Raw genomic sequence first — 20,810 nt, forward strand, 5'->3', positions numbered from 1 at the left:
AAGAGTGGGACACCACCGAGCGACTTCACTTTCACTTTTCACTTTCATGCATTGGAGAAGGAAATGGCAACCCACTCCAGTGTTCTTGCCTGGAGAATCCCAGGGACGGTGGAGCCTGGTGGGCTGCCGTCTATGGGGTTGCACAGAGTTGGACATGACTGAAGTGACTTAGCAGCAGTAGAGGGCAAATAAAGAACATCCACAAACCTAAAGCAATCTTGAGCCTCCTATAGGTGTGTTTAGAGCAAGGTGCTGATAAACAGGATGTTTTAAATTGCAAAGTAAAGAGAAAATCTCTTGAAGCCTCTAGGTTCTAACACCCTAAAAAAGGCAGTGTTTATGTGTGGTAAACATTTTATCTGCATAAGTAACTTAGCTTTTTACCATTTTTTAAATTAGTGGAGAACCAATTAGGAGTTTTTATATACGCCAACTATGTCAATATCCCTTTTCTAAGCAACTACTGACACTTTCCAGCACCACTAAATTTGTCAAATAAACTTGTTTCCAGTGCCCAGCTGAAGTTGTCGAAGTAGTGAGGGTGACCACAGGATGTCCTTTGAAGAATAAAAAAGACTTTTTATAAAAACAAAGTAAGGGTTCAATATAGAAAGTATCCTGGGATAATCTCAAACTGAACTTTTGGCTTCCAATTCAAAGTGGGCCAACTGTCCTATTCATTTAAAACTAAAAGAATCTGTTGTGGATGAGAACTTCCTGGCTCACTTTTAATTGAACAATCCTCCGCCTTAAACACTGGTGTTTCCACAGAGCTAGTGTGGAAGAGGAAGACATTATTTAAATTTTGCAGAACTGTTTTAAGAAAGATTTTGATCCATTCCTTTTCAACTTAAAACCATTTTGAAATGATTTACAGTATTCAAAAGGTATGTGTAGATGATTTCTAGCTTATGTTCCTCTAATGAGAAAAAAACAAGTCAAGGCTAAGGTGTAATTACTAGAAGATGCAGCCAAGGGAGACCTCTGCTTGGACATCCAGATTTTTTTTTTCTTCAGTGTATAATTTTCCAGTTGCCACAGCAGGTCTAACTAATAAGGCTTTGAATCTAACTTCAAACCACATTATAGTTTTGAAGTATTTTTCACTATGCTACAAAAGTAAGTGTGACAGAATGGCTAGATAAGAATTTGTTTAAAAACAAAATTCACAGATGAGTTAATTTAGATGACTTAGAGATTCCCATCAAGGATGTTCACAAATGTAAGCAGTAGTTGTACACCTCTCAGCAGACCGGATGCGACGGAAACTAAAGGTTTCCTTAAGGCAAGCACTTGACGACTAGTTGTTTTCTGTTAATTCTTGCGTAAATCACATTCTGTATTCATACAAAAACAACTTAATGTTTTTTCTCTGACAACTGTACATATAGAAACAAATTTTCGATTGGACATGAACTTAAATTTGTGGAGGTGCTCCATGTCTCGTGACACTTAAAAAAAAAAGATTCCAGCTTTTATCTTCACAAACCCATGTGGGATTTCGGGCAGTGAGGGTGGACAGGACAAAACAAGGCCAGCTACTCTGGGTCGCCAGCAGCAGTCTCTTCATCTTGAAGACCTCGGTAGGGGCTCCTGGGATTCAGCTGCCCAGAGAGAGTTCAGGGCCACACGGTGCAGGTCTCCTTTTCTTTCTCTTGGAAAGTCCGCAGAAGCTCTTAAATACTGTCCAGAGAGGCCTAGGGGGTTTGAGCCCCAACTTCTACCGACCCCTCCCACCCCCCTCGAAGCTCCTCGCCTTGGTGGGCCAGAGTTCATGTTACTCCCTCTACCCCAGTTACTGCCACTCCGGCCCCCTCTAGAAGGGGTACCACTGCCTGGAGGGCCCCCAAAAGGTTCATCTCTGTGGTATCCATCATGGTGGTCTCCATCCAAGGAGCTGGAACGTCCGGACTTAGGCACTCTCTGAGAAGGTCCTGGGCCCCCTCGGCCTGAAATGAAACAGTGGTTTTACATGTGACTTTTATTTCAACTTTTTAGTAACTCCTGGTACAAACATTTACTCTATGATGACAGACACTGCAACATTTCTGGTTTTGTTTTTTAAACAGAGTTCTGAGAACATTAACACGGTACTCAGAGCAGTAGAAGTTGTGCCTCCACTTCTCCTTTTCTCATCCCCGTCCTGGCCTGTGGCTGTGCCCCTCAGCATCAGCTAGACACAGTGTTCCCCAAGGCTGTGATGGAGCCGCTGGGGAGCCAAGAGATACATACAGAGCCCCATGCTGGACTGTGCCTACAGCCTATGAGAAGCGTATCTTCACCTTCCTATGCCACCACAGCTGTTCTGGGGGAAGGTTTGAAAAGCACTAACAATATTAGAAGCAAGTAAGAAATACAAACTGCTGATGATGTTAATTACAAGTGTTCTACAGAATAAGTATTTACTATGATTATCCTACAACTATATGGCACTTTTGATTTCTTGTTAAAATACAAAAAGAAAAACACTAGCTTTTAGTGCTTCTCCCAGGGACAGTTTTAGTTGTCCCAGGATTAGACACACAAACCTCTAGGTATCATTAAAATTCTGACTTTTAAAATTTTTTTCCTGAGATGACAGCGTTTAGTCACATCTCCCATCATGCACTATCAGAAAACTATTGCCAACTTTGTCTTAAATTTTTGAATGGAATCTGAATCCAGCTAAGACGAGGTGAGGAAAGATAGCCAAAGGAATTCTGGCTTCTTTTCTTACAAAGCTCAGCCTAGGCCCCCTCATGGTACCCTGGCAGAGAAGCTGTCAATTAGGGTATCACTTCCACACTAGCCATGTGGCCGCAGCCTGGGACCTACAAAGTGCGTCCTGAGTGCCCACCCCAGCCAGCAGCAAAATGTGCATGTGGGTGGGCACTGGTGACACGAAGTTATTTCTGAGAGCTTTGCACTTAGAAGAACCAAACTACCAAGAACGAAAGGCAGAACTCTGTAAAGAAGGGATTCAACAGGAGGCAGGTGAACTGGAGTGGAGCACAGGCTGCGGCGCAGGGGCACTCTTTCCAGCAGCCTCCAAGGCACACTCCTTGTCTGTCAGCCCAGCCTCACCTGAGCCCACAGCTGTAGTTAGCATTCAATAGCTACCACTCCGGGCTGAAACTCATTGCTGCCTCTATAAAATAAAGATCCAGAGTTTCAAGTGGCAGAAATAATCCACTGCCCCCATGAAAAGAAAACCACTTCCAGACCATGTTCCCCAAAGTCTTTGTGACTCTGGCCACAAGCACAGCTCCTTCTAAAAACAAAGGCACAGAACCTGAGAGAAGATAATCCTCCCTGCCCCTGACAATGGCCCCGAGGGCTCAGAGCAGTCTTTACCAGAGCACGTCTGCCAATCAGAGCAAGAGTCTCACAGATCAGCAGAGAAAGTGCTGGGACAGTCTGAAAAAGAGCCGTAGTGGAAAACGTGAACAAACCAGGCACTCCTGGAAGCAAGTGGAGGAGACCTGTGCAGAGACTGAGCTTGCAGTCATCCACTGGCTGCACCACAATTGGGAACACGTATCTCTGCAGTCTAAGCCCTGGAGGGTAAAGGACCCCTAGTACCCCAGTGTGGGGTGCCCCAGTAGGGACAGACAGAACAGGCATACACTGGGATGGGGCTTCCAGTAACCCTGAAGCCTTCCTGGCAGGGCTGTAGCACCCACAGCTCCCAAGCTGTAATCACCAGCCTCACTTACCTTTGCCTCCTCGATCCTCAGAAGGACCTCCTGGGGCATCCATTTCTCTGTGCTCAGAGGTTCCCGGCCCATCATGCCAGGGGCGCTTTCGGGGTGGTAAAGATGCCATGTCCATGCCTTGGAGAGAAGAGGACCGTTCTCTGCTAGCTGGGGAATGACCGTCGTGAGGGGGATGATCAGGGCGGGGAGCATCACGGAAATGTTCATGTCCTGGCCCTAAAATAGGAAGCACAGATCCACAAGGCTAAGAATCTGACAATCTCATTATATTTAAGTACGTTCACGCATGCTCAACTGCTCAGTCATGTCCAACTCTTTGCGACCCCATGGACTAGCCCGTCAGGCTCCTCTGTCCATGGGATTCTCCAGGCAAGAATACTGGAGTGGGTAGCCATAACCTCCTCCAGGGAATCTGCCCAACCCAGGGATCGACCCAGATCGCCTGTATTGCAGGTGGATTCTTTACCACTGAGCCACTGGGGAACCCCATATTAAAGTACAATGTGATCAAAAGAAGACAGAAATTATACTGTTAAGCAGCAACTTGAAAACAAATATTCATTCACGCAAGAAACATTTCCTAAATACCCGCCGTAGGCCAGTGACATCATGAATACACAGAAAGGTCAAGATTAGGAATCAACACACCCCCTAAAATAAGAGGAGTTGGGAAGGCCTACAAAAGTGATTCTCAGATTTTTTAGTTTCAGAACGTCTTCACACTCTTAAAAATTATTGAAGACCCCAAATAGATTTAATTTATGAGAGTTCTAACAACATCTGCCATGTTAGAAATTAAGACTGAGAAAACTTTCGTTCATTTAACTATATTTTCCAAAAACAAAACTGTTTAGTGAAAAGAGTGGCATTTTGACAAATCTCTTTAATATCTGGCTCAGCAGGAGAAAGTCCCCACCTGCTCCTGCATTCAGTCCACACTGTGGGTTGAAGATATGAAGACAACCCAGCCTCCCAGGGAGAGGTGAGCTGCTGAAGAGAGAATGCAGTGGACCCCTGGGAGAGTCCTCAGACCACACTCTGAGAACTGTTGGTCAGAGGAACCCTAAGGCACAAGCAGCTCTATTGCCTTACCTGGCTCTCTATTTCCATCCCAGGAGTCTGGTTTCCGTCCTCCTTCAAAGCGAGGGAACTCATCAGGAGTGGGAAGCAAACCCTTCCTTCCTCCTACACAATGAAACAAAACACCACCACAGTCACAGACTATTCCAGGCGTGCTCACAACCACCTAACTCTTCATCCCTGTCCTTCCCAGACCCATGGTTCTCAGCTCACCTCGGGGGGTACCCCGACCTCGACCTCTGAGATCCCTTCCTCGGGCTGTTTCGTCAGTAGCATCAAAATTCTCCTCTGGTCCAAAGTCTTCGGGCCCAGGAAAGCCATCTCTTCCTCTGGGGGGAGCACGGCCCTCATGTCTTGGGGGTGCTCCTCTTCTGAAGCTGTTAGGGAAAATCAACAGGATATCCATCTAATGGAATACCTTGTAGGTCGAAGTTCATGTTTCAAAAAAGCCTAATTATGTGAGGAAATATGATACAATGTTGAATGAGAGAAAAACAAAACAAAATTAAGTATTTTTTAAAGTACCCATTTTATAGTATGGCAGGTAAATACGGGCAAGAGGGCAATGTACTAAAATGTGGGGTTATTTTAATTTTCTTTTAGGCTTTTAGGAATAATAACAGTGAGCATTTTTAAAGTGCTTATCTCATGCCAAGTGCTTTACAGTGTATTATTTCATTTGTTCTATCGTCACAACCACCTTATGAAAGTGACTATTCTACCCTTGAGTATTTATTTACACAGGACTCAGAGAAGTTAAGTCACTTATTTAAGGACACATGGTTAAGTGCTGGGATTTAAACTCAGCCAGTTTTGACACTCAGTGCAGGCTCTTTACCTCTGCCTCCCAAATATTTTTCATTTTACCATTCACATTTTTATATATAAACATGGCTTACATAATCAGAAAAAAAAAGTGGGGGGAGGAGGCAGAGATCACTAGAGATCATGCCTACTCACTGTACTTGACTTGTTTGGGGGCATCTGTTCTGCCATGTGCCCTGGTCCACCTCTCTACTCAGGGGCAGGCCTAGGGGCCATAACCTGCACCAGTGGCCCCAGCCACATCTGACCGATGGACAGGAAGGCATCTGGTTTGTGGGTGGCTCACCACTGCCAAGGTGACCATCTCATGCCTGGGCTAGTGGACCATGTCACCACCTCTCAAGAATTCTGAACTGGGAAACTAAGTGGGCCAGGAGTGCTACTGAAGCAGGACCATTAATGAGGGGTGCCAGAGCTGCAGCAGAAGCCTGTGAGGAAGCAGAAAGAGGGGCCTGCCAGTAGGAAAGGTGCGTGAGCAACCAAGAGAGGCCACGGAAACTGGAGAAAGGATCAGAGAGGGGCAAGGGCTTAGGGCCCACCAGGCCTTCTGCTTTCTCCCGAGTTTCCATTTGTTTATCTTATACTCCAACATTTTGAAAAATTTCATACAGACCAACAAATGCCCAGACATTCTTCACCACAATTCATTAATCGGTTCTTAAGATTCTGCCACACAAACCTTGTTTTTTCACTATCTATTTACTAATTCACTTTCTAAGCCTTTTCAAAACCAGCTGTGACATAATGCTTCACCTCTTCATCCTTCAGTAGATTTCTTCTAAGAATAAGGACTTTCTCCTACATAACAACACTACTATCATTCTAAATAACATGTAATAGTATTTAATACACAATCCAATTTTAATTTCTCTGTCCTCAAAATGTCCTTTACAGGTGTCTTTATAGTTTTCAATCATACACTGTTTTTCAGCGGTCCCATCTCTTTGGTCTACTTTAATCTACAACAGTCCCCGTCTTGTGTTTTATCTTTTGTGACCTTGACTTTTTAATTTTTATTAGAATAGACCTTGACATTTTTGAAGGGTCCATACAGGGGTTTTACATAACATTCCACAATTTAAATTCTGATTTTCCTATGATTAGATTCAGGTAAAACGTTTCTGGTAAAACTTCTTATACCTTCACAGTGATGCCAGTCTGTCTCACTGTTTAGGATGTAAAAGTGATATGGCAACCAAATTTCACTGTTGTAAAGGTCCACTTTCTCCTTTGCAATTAAGTAATCTGTGGAGTGATACCTGGGCAGTGTGAAAATATACTGATTCTCCACAATCCTTTTATTTGATGATGGCTTTCTGTATCTGCTGAGGATCCTTCCCTGAATTAATTATGACACTGGTTGCTTAAAATAAGTGATTTTCTAAGTATGCATCTGTAACCTGCTGTTTTACTGTAAAGAGCTTTCCTTGTTTCACTCCACCATTCCAACGATCTAGATGTGTTCTTAACACCTGTTTTGTAACTTAATAAGCCATGCTCCTGCAAGCCAAGGAGGGGTACTCCAGATGCTGGGAATTTACCACTCAGGGTGACGGCAGAATTGACAGGGGCGAGAAGTGGAGCAGGAGTGTCAGCAGAGGGCGCTCCTCCCCCGAGGCAGATTCAGGGAGGAGTCCCCACACATGGCAGGACTCTTCTCTTGTCCAGGCATCCATTAGACAACTGCTCTGACTACAGAAGGACAGAGGGAATCTAATCTGCCCTAGTTAGAAAATAGTTCCTGTTACAGACTAAATGTTTTTGTCCCCTCCACAAAATTCATATGCTGAAGCTCCATCCCCCAAAGTGACTGGAAATGGACCTCTGAGAGCTATTTAGGTTAGATGAGGCTCTGCAGATGGGGCCCCATGATGGGATATATGCTCTAATAAGAAGAGATACCACAAAGAGCTCGCTCAGTCTCTTTCCATCACGCAAGGACAAGGGGAGACGGTGCCTGTACGCAAGCCAGGAAGAAAAATCTCACCAGAAACCTACACTGCTGGGCCTTGATCTGGGACTTCTAGCCTCCAGGACTGTGAGAAAAATCAATTTCTGTTGTTGAAACCCCTCAGTCCGTATCTGTCAGCTGAGTAGTGTATCTGCTAACAAGCTGACCCCTCTAAAATATATCTCCCTCTGTAACAGATTCATGTATTCAACAGTCACTGGGCACCCACAGGGCGTCACCACTACTGCGCTAGGCTCTGAGGACCTCCCTTCAGGAATGTGCCACGGTTCTGAGAGATACAAGTGATACACAGATAAATATATCACTTCATGTCAAGGACTGCTAAGTGCTCTGAGGAACATAAAGCAGAGGAAAGGGACAGGAAGAAAGATCCAAGTGCAGTGAGCCACAAACACCTAGGAGACTGTATTCCTGGCGAAGGAAAAAGCAAGCACAACATGAGCAGGATACGCCTGGCATGTCAGAAGAGGAGTACAAACTGTCAACAGCACAGTGTCTAGGTGTGGGTCTGTCACTGACAAATGAAATAAAACACAAACAGAGTAAAATCTAAAACTGTGCACAGACAGAGATTCAAGAAATCAGTGAACGTTATGTTGGCGCCAAGGCCACTGGAAATGGGGCTCCTGCAGACATAAAAAGCCACTTCAAAGAGTGAATTCTTGGATATCATTTAGTGAGCTCTTAAATCTTTTTATTAAAAACTCCCCTCCAAGAGCTGCTTCCCTTGACCCCTCCGTTTCACCCTCCCTGGACGTGTTATCAGCCACTCTTTTCTAACATACCCATGAGAACGGAGATCACCAACCTTTACCTCAATTACCTACTAGCAACAATCATAGAGTGATGAGGAAAGACGTGGGAGAGATGACTGCGGCAGGAAGACAGGGGTGCTGCGCAGCAGAGCATGGCTCTGCCAACTGGATGGCCAGACCGGAAGCTGCTCTTACACGTACCATCCATGGGACCTCCCAAAGTCAAGCAACTGCTCTCTCAGTGGCATCCCTCACCTGTGCAGGCTGAGAGTAACACCTAAACTCACAACTCACTGCAACAACTGAATGAAGTAACGTCTGGCACACAGCAAATAATTATTATCATTGATTATTTTGAGTCTCACTTGAGATTTCACTAATTCTTTTTACTCCCTACTTCCTCTATTCCTTTTTTTACCCCAAACAAGTCAAGTGTCCAAGCCTGACCTCAGCCTATTTGAACAGCAAGATTATTCTTCAGCTTGATTGCATTTTGTTAACATCTTTAAGCAATTACACAAAAACTATCTACTCAATAATTCCTTTATTCTCTGTCTAGATGTCTCATATTTCATCATTCTAACCAAGAGAACCTGGAGATTTCTATTCAAATCCAAGTAACTTTATAGTACACAGGCCCACCCATCTGTTTAAAAGGACCAAGAAATAAGCAAAAAGATTTCTAAACTGCAGAGATAATAAAGAACCACATAGATGTTAAAAGGCATATTAGGTCTAAACACAAAACCTAGAGAGGGGAGGGCACTCTTCCCCCAGTGAAGGAGGAAAGAGATCCATGTGGACAGAACAGATGGGAAGCTCCAGGGAGGAGGACATGGACCCATACAGTGTCTGGCCCACCTTTCTTCTCTGCGCCCTCGGAACCGCGGGTCCTCAGGGTCCCGGGGGAAGCGGTCGTCTCCAGGTCTGCGGCCTTCCCACGCCCCTGGGGGGCCCCGGGCTGCACCCCGGGCATCCCCCTCACTGAACTCCCTGTGGTCAGGGGGGAATGGAGGCCCAGGGCCCCCACGCCTCCACTTCTCTTCTTGTGGTAAAGGGCCTCCTCGCCCCTCAAATTCTCGTAACCGGTGGCCAAAGCGCTTGTCGGGGTGGAAGTCGTCTGGTCTGCTGAAGTCATCAGGGAATTCGGGGTGAGGGCCACGCCTATCAGGGGGACCCCTGCAGTCCTGGCTGCCCCGGAAAGGCCCCCTCTCGGGACCGTGCTCAGGGCCGCTGCTCTGCTCGTGCCGCCTCTCTGACATTGGGCCCATGTGATGGTTTGGAGGGCCGCGCGAATCACCTAAAGGAAACAAAACTGATGTTTACCTTGTCTTCCAGGAGTCCTGTCAACACAGGTCTGATTTTCAGCATCTTAAAATTTCAGAATGCAGTCTTTTATTGAGAGTGTTTTCCCTCCTTGGTTCCCAGCGTACTTAGGAGACAAATGTCTCTAAGGCATCATATAATGAAAAGAACAAGGGTTTGGGGATACAGATTTCAACTTCATCAATTCACTGGCTAAGCAACTCAACAGCCGCAGTGAAGGCTCATTTAGAACACAAGAACATCACAGGTATAAGGATAAGCCTCCCTTCCTGCCCCCATTCCTTCAGAGTGTTGCTGGGCCCACTGCTCCACACCCAGGGAACTCATGCTGAAGGTCGGCCAGGAAGCCAAGTAGACAAATTCACCTCTGCACTCCTAACAGCCTGCAAAGCCCACCACAGGGCCACTGGGCCCACACTGCCCTGAGGTCTTTCCTTTAACTCCTAGTCCATCTAACCTGATTTGTTAGCTGATGCTTTGATTCTTAACAAAATCCTCTGTAGCGTACGTGGAAGCATGGGCTTCTCTAATAACTGCTGGGTGCCCTGCTGTCCTTCAGTTTCAGGGTTTATATAAACACTTTTTCTGGATTCTTCATCACAGTATCATCACCATTCTTCACAGTGTTTGGAAATTAAAGATTTCTTTTAATAAATATTTTAATATATGCTGTATAGTTACTGAATAAAAACGGAAAGAGACCAATTACACTTAGTTTATCTCCCAACTGTAAAGGGGTTCGTTTTCCTGGCTACTGAATGATGACTGCAGCCATTGTAAATGTGCATCTCTTTTCTGTCAACATACAATTTAAATCAAATATTTTTTTAAGGTACGTAGCTAAAGGGACACTCTTGCTTCTAACTTCTAAAAATGTCATCCCTGCACTTTCCCAGCTCGTGACTTTTACTGTTTTTTCCCAGCAATAAAGACAAACTTCCTTTCCTTACGTCACAGTCGTAATCCTTACCCTCCCAACACCTTCCTCTTTCATTTTTACTCATTTCTCTTAGCCATTTCAATTCCTCTTCATCATTCAACATGGGTAAAAAACTTGGAAATCTCAGTAGAAAAATACACCATGAGAAGTGTTTTCCTTCTAAAAACATCATTAGACAAGTCTCTTCTCTTTAGCTTTTTCCATCCCCTCTGCCTACTTTCCTTCCATTAAGCCAGTCCTCCCACGCTGAGGAAAGTGTCTTCTAAGCTGCGATTTTGTTCAAATACCTCAAGGCTCATTTCCTCCTGGTAAACAGCCCCTCACTTCCCAGTGTGATCCTGCAGCTAATGGTTCATTCTCTGACTTCATGTAGAGTGGTGTGACCTCAGACACTGCACACCTTTGACCTGAGGAAGCTGAACACATCCCATTTGGACTTACCCATGAATAACAATCCTCCCATTACCTCTACCATGCTTAAAAGTACCCTGGCTCCTCCAAGGAAAGAAACCCACCACTACAAATAAGAAGGGATGTGGCCGCCGGTGAGCGGGCGGCGGCGCTGGTTAATCCAGTGGGGGATGGCAGGGCCACTTTCTCGGCTCCCCCTTCTCCCTTTGGTCCCTGGGAGGAGAAAGAGAGGAGGAAGAGGAGAGGGGTGGGGGTTGGGGGGAGTGAAGAGAAAAGGGGAAGAGCAAGGAAGAAAGGGAAGTAGGTGGAGACAGACACAGGCAGGGGAGAGGGAGAGAGGCAGGCTCTCAGTTTGCTGATGGCTGTACCTTGTGGGTAACAGACTTCTTTTCTCAGGGTCCCCAAATCCAGAGATTGGCTCTTGATGCTTTCTTTTTCCCTGGTGGTCACCACTTCCACTTGGTAAGACTAGAAGAAACATTCTCCTAATTCTTTTACCTCTCCCTTCCTATTTCTAACAAATCGCATAAATTCACAGCTAAGCTTTAAATTCCCAAAGCCCCGGGGTTGAATATGCTGACAAGGACTTTGCCTAATCTGATCAAATCAGGGCAGAACCTCACATGTACTACAACGTGCTGTGGGCTTAGCCAATTACAACTGAAAAGGGGTCTCGTTCTCTGTAGTGATGTCTCCACGATATTCATGATTCTCTGGTGTGTTCCTCCGTGAAAAGGCAGCAGCTCCATCCATCCACGTCCCTCCCAGCCCCACCCTCTAACTGCCTCCAGCGCTGCCCCTCCCCACTGCACTCCTGCTCTTCCCACACTCCTGGGAGAGCTGAACACCTTGCAAAACAAGACGGTGGCTCCTGCACGTGCCCCCTGTTGATACTCAGGGTTGATTCTTAATGTCCACAGAGCCTACACTGAAAATTCTTAACTCTGCTTTTCACAGTATCCACAATCTGGGGCACAACACACTGGAACACAGCTTTCGTCCTCTCAAAGGTACAGAACAATGCCACCAGGAAACACTGCCTGACACAACTTGAGGGGAAGGAGGGATAATACTAGAAACTCTGCTAAAACTGAATTCCTTATCCCATCAAAAACTCAGACCAAAACAGTTCAGTTTTCTGGCATGGTAAAAAGATACACTTGCATTGGATTAACACAGGAACCACTCCCATTCCCAGGAGGACAAGGCTGGCTTGCAGCACAGGCCCTGCTCTCCTGGTGGCTGTCCAAGCGGTTTCATCTCCCGCCTCTGGTAGTGAGGAGTTGTGCCCTCTGCGCAGCATTCAGGCTAACCAAAGCAAATCTATGAAGACAGCATAAGGCAAAGCTATGACCGAATTGACTATGCTCTTATTTTTCCTAGAGGTTCAAATGATCACATTCTATCAATTACTTACCAGTAAAACTATTGAAAAATTTACCCAAAGGAGGTAGAATATAATCTCTTATTCAGCCGAGCAGATATTTACCTTTGTTAGGGCCAGGTCCTTGTCCAGGGTTAAGAGGGGGGATGCGACCTTGTGCTCCCTGCTGCCCTAGTCCTGGTATCAGGGGTGGGGGGCCTGCGTTCTGTCCTTCCTGAAAAGATGTGTTTAAAGCGGGGGTGTGAAATCAAAGGCTTATGCTTCATGAACAGCAATTTTATCATAATGTGACAAGATAAAAATACTACGTTGCCGCAAATCTTCCAGCAATACATAAACAGCTAGCAGAACCGTCCTTATATCGGGGGAAAGAAGATATTTCTCTGACCATAATAAAAGGAAACATATATTTCAAACCTGCTGATAGGTTTATTTAAAGCTAGATCTTCAGTTGTAATTCCAAGCCAAAACCTCAATGGAAAGTCAGAAATCATAACATAAAAACAACACTGCACAGAGATGGAATTTCTGGCAAAAGTAAAGACCTGGAGACCTTCCAGGACAGGTAAATTCTGCTCTTGCATCCATAATCCCTTTCCAGCTACAGAAAATAATTCATCCTCTCAAAAGGTTATGAGTAGGTTTAAAAGATGGGGGCAGGAGCATAGGAAAGGGCCCCCTGCTGAGCAAGGCGCTCACTCACTGCTCTCTCCTTTCACTGCCTTCTCTCTACTGGCTAACTCCCCTGAGCCCAGCACCCACTGCTCGCTAGCAGGGCTCCTGGGTTCTCACAGCTTCTGTCTGACATGTACTTGCTGCTCTGATCCTCATAACCTCCTTGCTCTGCAGCCCCAGAGCTCAACCTTAGCTTGTTCCTAGTCCTTGTTCCACAGAATAATATTCTGTATTTTTACCTAGCCATTTCTAAATTCTGATTCCCCACACTGTCCAGTGATCTTGGATCTGGACTCTTGACAAATAATCAAATATACATCTAGTCATTCCTTCATATAAAAAATGCATTAGTGACTGAACCTACCATCAACAGCAAAACTGCTTTCACATTCCAAACTAGCTACAAGAGCAGCCTCGGCAGGACTCACTCAAGCTCCGCAGTTAAACACTGCCACCATGGACTCAGTACCACTAACGTCCACATGCCTTTGTGTCCTGCGCCTTTTACTGGAGGGCAGCTCTTTTCAACATCTTTCATGTTATCACCTTAACACTTGAAAGCAATTCCATTAAATTTAACCAATTATAATGATTGGCTTAAATAACTGACCTGATCAAGGTGAAGAAAGTCAGATATCAGCATAAGAAATATAAGCAAAGCTTTTCATCAGACAACTTCTGAGACGTGAAATGCCCTCTAATGTATTAATCCTCCATTTTCACTCCAGTATTTCTACAGGTAAATTAAATTTTAGAGCCATTTTGCTTTTCATGTCTAAAATCTTCTACTATATGATACAATAAAAACATTAAATTGTTCCCACAGACCTGTCCTCTGGAATCTGACACGTTTATATAATTTCAGTCGCAAAGTGATAGCTAAAGTTCATCATATTTTTAGCCTACAAAATGAAAGCTGTTCATTCACTAACATAAGGTTAGGTAGGTAAATATTATAAATATTTATAATATAAATATAATATAAAAACTCCGGGAGTTGGTGATGGACAGGGAGGCTTGGTGTGCTGCAGTCCATGGGGTTGTAAAGAGTAGGACACGACTGAGCAACTGAACTGAACTGAATATAAAACACACACACAAATATACACTGTATTAATAAAATATAAAATATTTTTAAGTTTTAGGACAGTTCTGGATGGTAAACTTAGATTTATTAAACATCCTAAGTTCTGAAATGTGCCCAATAAATTCTGGAAATAGATTCAAATGCCATCAAATTCTTCATTGCTATGCCATTTTTAACTTCTGGAAGATGTGCTGAAGAGGACCATAATCTAGTTATTTTAATTCGGTGAATCCACTGGTCACCTTCACATCACAGACACTCAGAGGTGGTGTATGTTCTACACACAGCATCCACAACAGGCCCTCTTCGGCGGGAATCAAGTGCTTTTCAAAAGGTGAAGACCCAGGGAATCAACAGTGGTTCATTCACTCACTTTGGTCCATGACTGACTTCAAGGACACAAACAAAGTTGTTCTTACCCAAATAATTCTTTCAGACTATGAAATTCAGTAAAACATAAAAACCCACAGAGCCAAACAGTGCCCATGCATTCTTCTGTAATTCGGCCCAAGAAAACTGAACTTCCACTACCTCTCAAGCACAGCTCAGCAGATGGGTTTAAAAAAACTTGGCTGACAGTAACAGAATTCTCTAAAGAGAGCCAAGAAAATTTCTGCAAAAATACTTCCTCTTGAAAATATTCTTATACGTGAACTAAAAACAATTTGAATAGAGTTTCATCCAAAGGGTCACCATTTGAAAACATGCAATTCTGAACTCATATCTCTAAAAGTATTCAATGAAATGAAAATAGTGAGAACACAGTCTACAGTATATTCAAGAGTTAAACATCCCAGACTATCTTAAAAGTAGAGCTGGCAGGCAGTGGCTCAGTTGTCTGGAAGCCCTTGAAACACCAGCCTATGAAATAAAGAGCCCAGAAAAGGCAGCAGAATAGACCTGGAGCCCCCATGCTCCCTCCTCAGCACCACAGCTCTTTTAGAGCCCTGAGACAAATATGAACTGTATTCAATCGGGAGTTCTTCTGGAAGAGGCTGAGAGTAAAGATTCTGTTGCAATATATTTAATGATCTACTTAATTACTCTTTCTTCCTTCAGCCATGATGCTATTCTCAAGCCACTGTCACTACTTGAGACGTCTACACCAGCTGTTCCTTCCTTTCACAGCATTTTGAAGTGCTGCCTCAGTGTGGAGTGTATTTTCCCAAAGTGTAATGTCTACAAGTTGGAAATAAGTAATACCTGGTTGAAGGGGGCCCGGGGCCCATCACCTAGCAGAGCTGTTTTCTGCTGCTGGAATGGTATTGGCCCTTGAGATGGATGTGGCCCTCTTGCCGGGTTCTGCTGTCCCTGAGGTCCAGGGGGCCCTTGCATGCCACCCTGGGGTGGAGGTCCCAAAGAGCCCTGGGGCGGCCCCTGCTGACCTTGTGAGCCTGGAGGCCCCCTCAATTCCTGGGGAGGGCCCAGCATCGATCCTTGGGGTGGAGGGCCCTGCATGCCTCGCATCTCCTGAGGACCTCGCATCTCCTGAGGGCCATGTCCCAGCAGTCCACTTGGAGGATGAGGACCTCTCATCTCTTGAGGTGGGTGACCCAGCATCATCCCTTGGGGAGCAGGACCCTGGTTCTCTCGGGGGCCTGGAGGACCCTGCATTCCTCTTGGATTCAATCCCATCAGAGGTCCCTGAGACACAGGACCTTGGATCCCTTGAGACCCTGGCCCGCCTTGTATCCCGTGAGGATGGGGAGGTCCTTGCATTCCTCTGGGACCAGGTGGTCCCTGCATACCTTGAGTACCAGGAGGTCCCTGAGGGCCCAAGTGACCCTGGGGACCAGGTGGGCCTTGGGGGCCTATGTGACCTTGTGGGCCAGGTGGGCCCTGAGGACCCATATGACCCTGAGGACCAGCATTACCCTGGGGTCCAGGTGGTCCTTGAGGTCCCAGAGGGCCATGAGGTCCAGGATGCCTTTGTATTCCCTGGGGCCCATGCATGTCCTGAGGCCTTGGCAACCCCTGGGGCGGTCCCTGGGGCCCTTGTGGTCCCATGAATCCTTGCGGCCCCCCACCTCCCTGATGCAGTGGAGGGCCTTGTGGTCCCATTTGTCCCTGTGGTCCAGGGGGTCTAAACTGTCCCTGTGGACCTGGAGGCCCCATTTGAGCCATGTTCATTGACAGCTGCTGAGATGGATGAGGCTGTTGAAAACCTTGAGGAATCTGAGACATTGGACCTTGTCCTGGAAAGGGCTGGGGTCCCAGGAGAGGGGTGCCAGATGAAGGAGGAGGCTGAATCTGCTCAGCCTGTTTCTGTGCAAGTCTTTCAATTTTAAGTTGCTAGAAAGAAAGAGAGAAAAGGCATGCTAATAAATATGACATTATTACTATCACTTATTTTGTTTGGGGAATCTCAAAACAAACATAAAGACATTATTGATTGACCTCTTAATGCCCCAACTATAACTAGAATCCATATGATATTCATATGTTCTGAAGGTACTCAGGCTTCCAGACTCTAAAATGCTTCTTTCCAGGTGCTGGGAAACAGCAGCCAGGACTATTCATATCCATCTTGATCGGGGAAAGCACAACAATTTACTAGTGTTTTATCATTCTAAGTAGCTTCCAAGGTAGAAAAAAAAAGAACAAACCACCTGCTCTAAAGCTAACAGAAAATTCTTTTATCTATGGATAAATATGTGACTCCAAATTGAAACTGTTGGTTTTACCTTGTCTATTAAAAATGTATGTTCAACTGAGGTCTACTCATTGCTTGACTGGCCTGGTTTTAAAAGTCTTAGAAACAGGATTCTGCTAGAAACTAGCTTCCTAATGTAGCAATAAGAAATTATACTGCTCATCTGACCCATGTAAGAGTTCCTTTCCTTCTCCTCAAGGGCAGATCAATAAAAAAACATTAACCACTACTTTCTTAGATCATCTTGAATTCCCTCAAAAGTGTCACGCACCTCCAGAAGTTGTGGGTTAGTATACTGTAATGTGGCCATCTCTTGTTCGATTTCTGCTTGTGTTTTTTTCTTCTCTTCCAATTTAATGTCTTCTTTTCTGTCATTCAATACCTCGTTTGGGGCAGGAATTGGAACTTTATTTTGCATCCATGCCTTGGGAATGAAGAGAACATTAAAGTATACCCTAAGTGTGTAAATTATAATGACAGAATGAGAAAACCATTCTATAGTATCACCAGCTCATTCCAACCTGGTGAATACAAGTTCATGCAGCTGGTAAATTATCTTTATTTCTAACTCTAATTCTCTAATTCTTAGTGACACAGGAATAGAATTAGGCAAAGCACATTACTAGGTAGAAACTGCCAAGTTTGAAAAAGCTGCAAGATTTCACATGCTATTAAGATGCAAAGCCTGCCTGCCTCTTCAAAAGGGCGTGTACACTTTTGCACATTGTGTGAGGGACAAACAAAGTGGAAGACAGAAAAAATATGCTGAAGAGTGTCAACATACTCTTTCCACTCCAAGTCTCTTTTCTTCTTCCAATAGCTTGGATAATAACAAGGTGAGAATAAAAGAATATCCAGAGAAGATTCATGACAAACTCAGCACTAACTGCAAAGCAGCAGATGGAGACTATGTCTAATAATGCCTGAAATATGTGAAGAAAGCTCCAGAAAGTCTATAGTACAGACAGACATACCTTCAACAGATGAGATAATATAAGGGAGACCTATCCTTGCACATCAGTGAGACTCACCAGTTCCCCAGCGCATGAGGAGGGCATAGGGAGGGGATGAGGGTGCCCTTGGAGTTGCTCACCTGCTGGAACTGAGCAGGGATAGGTTTTGCATACGGAACCTTCTTCTGAGGCACTTTTTTCTGATCCTTCTGCATTACCTCCTCCATTCCCCAATCTAAACCTGGAATTGTCATTTCAATTTCATTTGATTCATCTTTCCCTGCAACCAAGAAGAGAAGCGGTTAGCCAAGGAAATGAAAGAAAATGGCCACCTCACCAGTGAATGTATTTTTGAAAGAACAAATTCTAAATATTATACAGCTTATATCACTTTTATCAATGCTTCTCAACATACATCATTTTGACATTTTCAAAATAACTTACTATCACAATTATAGGAAACAGGTAAAATTACAGAAAAAGTTAAATTTATAGCAACAACTTCTCTTACCCATCTGTTCTTGTTCCATAGCTAATTTTAGTTGTTCTGGTATTCCCATCCCTGGAATTACTGCCAGACTATTAGGTTCAAGGTCATCTATAAATAGGAATATAGCCATTGTCAATAGAGATTTCATGAATGTATTGGGCCAATAAAATTAACACTTGATAAAAATTGTTAGAGATTCATAAATCAATAAACTATAAAGCTAAAATTCATTTTACATAATCTTCTCAATACTTAACACTTTTATTACAGAATATCATATTTCAAAGAATAAACATGCAAGAACCTCACCATATTCCACTCCATCTTCAGACATTCCAGGTAATAGGTTGAGGTTGTATCGATCTCGCATTTTATCACCTGGTCGGTTTCGGGTCCAAAATTTGCTGTCAAAATAAAAGTATTTGGAGGGAGGAGGAGAGGAGCAGAGTTTCAGTGTATCTCTGGGCACTTAACAGTAGTAGTAAGCAGTCCTCTGGCAAAAACAACAAAGTTTTAAAATGCCCTATTCTAAAAATTTTTAATGTAGAGAGTTTTTTTCAAATTAGAAGGTAAAACAAAATTCAAATAACAAAGTCATATTCAATACTCAATCTCCTTGTAATATGTGTATTTATAACCCACTGCGAACATGTCCTTAAAAGTAAGTTAGAAAATAAATAAATACATTCATCTATGAATGGACTAAATATGCATTTATCTCCAGCTGCTCCATAAACACAGCAATTCCTTGTTACTTTTGACATAAAGCTTACCTAGTATGGTCATTTGAGCCTGAGCAGAGAATATGTCCAAGGGGATGCCAAGCCAGACTCCAGATCATTCCTTCATGGGCCATCTCCATTCCACCCACTTCTTTCTCTACTCTGTAACGGCACCACAGAAAGCAGTCTTTTTCACAAAAGTTACTCAGCTTCTCCTCTGCCAAAGAAGGTACTTTCTTTTAGCGTAATACAAAGCTACCAAACTTGGTAACTTTGAATCTGGTCAATTCCACATGTTTCAGAGGTACCCAGTTGTGATCAATAACATATTTCCAAAGAGCACTTCAGAGGGGAAATGCCTTAGAAATTACCTTATCACAGGAAACAAGGAAGTTGGTCTTCCTCTCCCTTTATGACTTCCATAGCCAGAAAGAGAAGTGCTATGTTTTCTATTCCAAACTGGGTTTACAGATACAGGACATATGAACACTCAGAGAAAAATACAACACACTATCATTTTTTTCACTTTCGGGTGTGGTCTTCATATAATTTACAACTTCTTTATGTAGTGAGTGCCACATACCCAACATGCCAAAATAACAAAGAGCCATCAGACCCTCCACTGGCAAAAAGTCCTTCATGAACAGGATGCCAGGCCACAGCTGTAAACAAAAACATAGAGAAAAACAAAATTATTAGGATGTCAGAATTCTACAGTGATAGAATGAGAAGCATATCATAGCTACTGACCTGTAGCTTCTTTCTTATGACCTCGGAAGACTTGAAGCTCTTCTTTCAGATTTCGGATGTCGAAAAGTTTACAGAGGTGGTCACGTGATGCTGTGAGTAGCCAGTTGCCATTGAGATTTAATTTCACTTCCATTACTGTGTTTTTATGGGCATGACTAGAAACAAAGTACCAAGAAAATAATCCTTGGTCAGAATTCAAAACAAGTGTAAATCAATGGTCATTTTCTTGAAAAGCACACGGTAGTCAAGATGGAAGAAGTTTGGCCTAGAAGTAATAACGCATGTAACATTACAGGACTACCGTTAAAATATACATGAAAGAAATAGGTCAAAGACAGAAATAATGTCCATTATCTAAGCAGTTTTTACTGACCAATTTAAAACAGCAGCAGAACTTCAACTGGGTAGAAAATTTTATCTGTGAAGCAAGGAAAGCACTTGAACACATAAATTAATATACAATAAAACTCATTAAATTGTAGAAATTCAATAACCTGCTCTTATTAAGTCAACGTTAAAAAAGAACTTGAGACAGTTTGAGGGTTAATTTGAACTAAAGACTCTGCAACTGCTGAGGCCAGGACAATACACGTCTCCTAGGAGCACCATTAACAACGTGTTCTATTTGCTCGTGGCCACTGGAGCTGTGCAACAAAGCAGCCTTGCTGCCAACCAGCTCACTCAGCACATGGCTCAGTTCTCAATCAGAGGGACTAGGAAACAGCTGCTTAGTTGGAAAAAAAAAAATCAACAACAATCAATCAATATTAAAGGAACTGTGAATGTTCACAGATGAGTCAAAGAGAAAATTTTACGATGTGGCTGCATTGTAACTAAACACCTCAGAAAAAAAAATTAAAACTGATTTAAAAACAGAGGGAAAACTTCTCTGTTTCCCTCTGTTTTTTCCCTCCCTACCTCTGAAGAGCTGTAGGGAGAAGGAGAAAGGGGGCTGTCTCACACGTGGCACACATATCAACTCTATATAGTGCCAAGTGTATCAGTGTTATGAGTAACCTAGAGTGGTAGTAATAACCACCTCCTCCCTACCCCTCACCCCCACGATACCCAAATTAAATTTACATGTATGTG

The 20,810-nt window shown here is 43.8% G+C and overlaps 1 protein-coding gene across 5 annotated transcripts in view; it reads right to left on the reverse strand.

Annotated features, from left to right (window-relative positions):
- Window positions 1-136: 136 nt before the first annotated feature.
- Window positions 137-20,810, reverse strand: part of WDR33 (WD repeat domain 33) — a 111,139-nt gene continuing 90,465 nt past the window's right edge. For 2 of the 5 annotated variants that reach the window (XM_010837939.1, XM_010837938.1), the window contains exons 10-23: window positions 19,719-19,873; window positions 19,552-19,630; window positions 19,020-19,130; window positions 18,556-18,650; window positions 18,268-18,354; window positions 17,897-18,036; window positions 17,075-17,227; window positions 15,354-16,442; window positions 12,494-12,602; window positions 9,189-9,627; window positions 4,989-5,152; window positions 4,788-4,880; window positions 3,696-3,911; window positions 137-1,949 (exon numbers count right to left, since the gene is read on the reverse strand). In XM_010837939.1, coding sequence (XP_010836241.1) covers window positions 1,567-1,949; window positions 3,696-3,911; window positions 4,788-4,880; window positions 4,989-5,152; window positions 9,189-9,627; window positions 12,494-12,602; window positions 15,354-16,442; window positions 17,075-17,227; window positions 17,897-18,036; window positions 18,268-18,354; window positions 18,556-18,650; window positions 19,020-19,130; window positions 19,552-19,630; window positions 19,719-19,873 — 3,313 coding nt within the window. In that variant the 3' untranslated portion in view covers window positions 137-1,566. Of the gene's footprint in view, window positions 1,950-3,695; window positions 3,912-4,787; window positions 4,881-4,988; window positions 5,153-9,188; window positions 9,628-11,386; window positions 12,328-12,493; window positions 12,603-15,353; window positions 16,443-17,074; window positions 17,228-17,896; window positions 18,037-18,267; window positions 18,355-18,555; window positions 18,651-19,019; window positions 19,131-19,551; window positions 19,631-19,718; window positions 19,874-20,810 lie in introns of those variants that run through there. The other 3 variants (XM_010837937.1, XM_010837940.1, XM_010837941.1) reach the window with 3 other exon arrangements.

The sequence above is a fragment of the Bison bison genome, unplaced genomic scaffold, assembly GCF_000754665.1.
Source record: "Bison bison bison isolate TAMUID 2011002044 unplaced genomic scaffold, Bison_UMD1.0 scf7180017864088, whole genome shotgun sequence".
Lineage (NCBI taxonomy): Eukaryota > Metazoa > Chordata > Mammalia > Artiodactyla > Bovidae > Bison > Bison bison.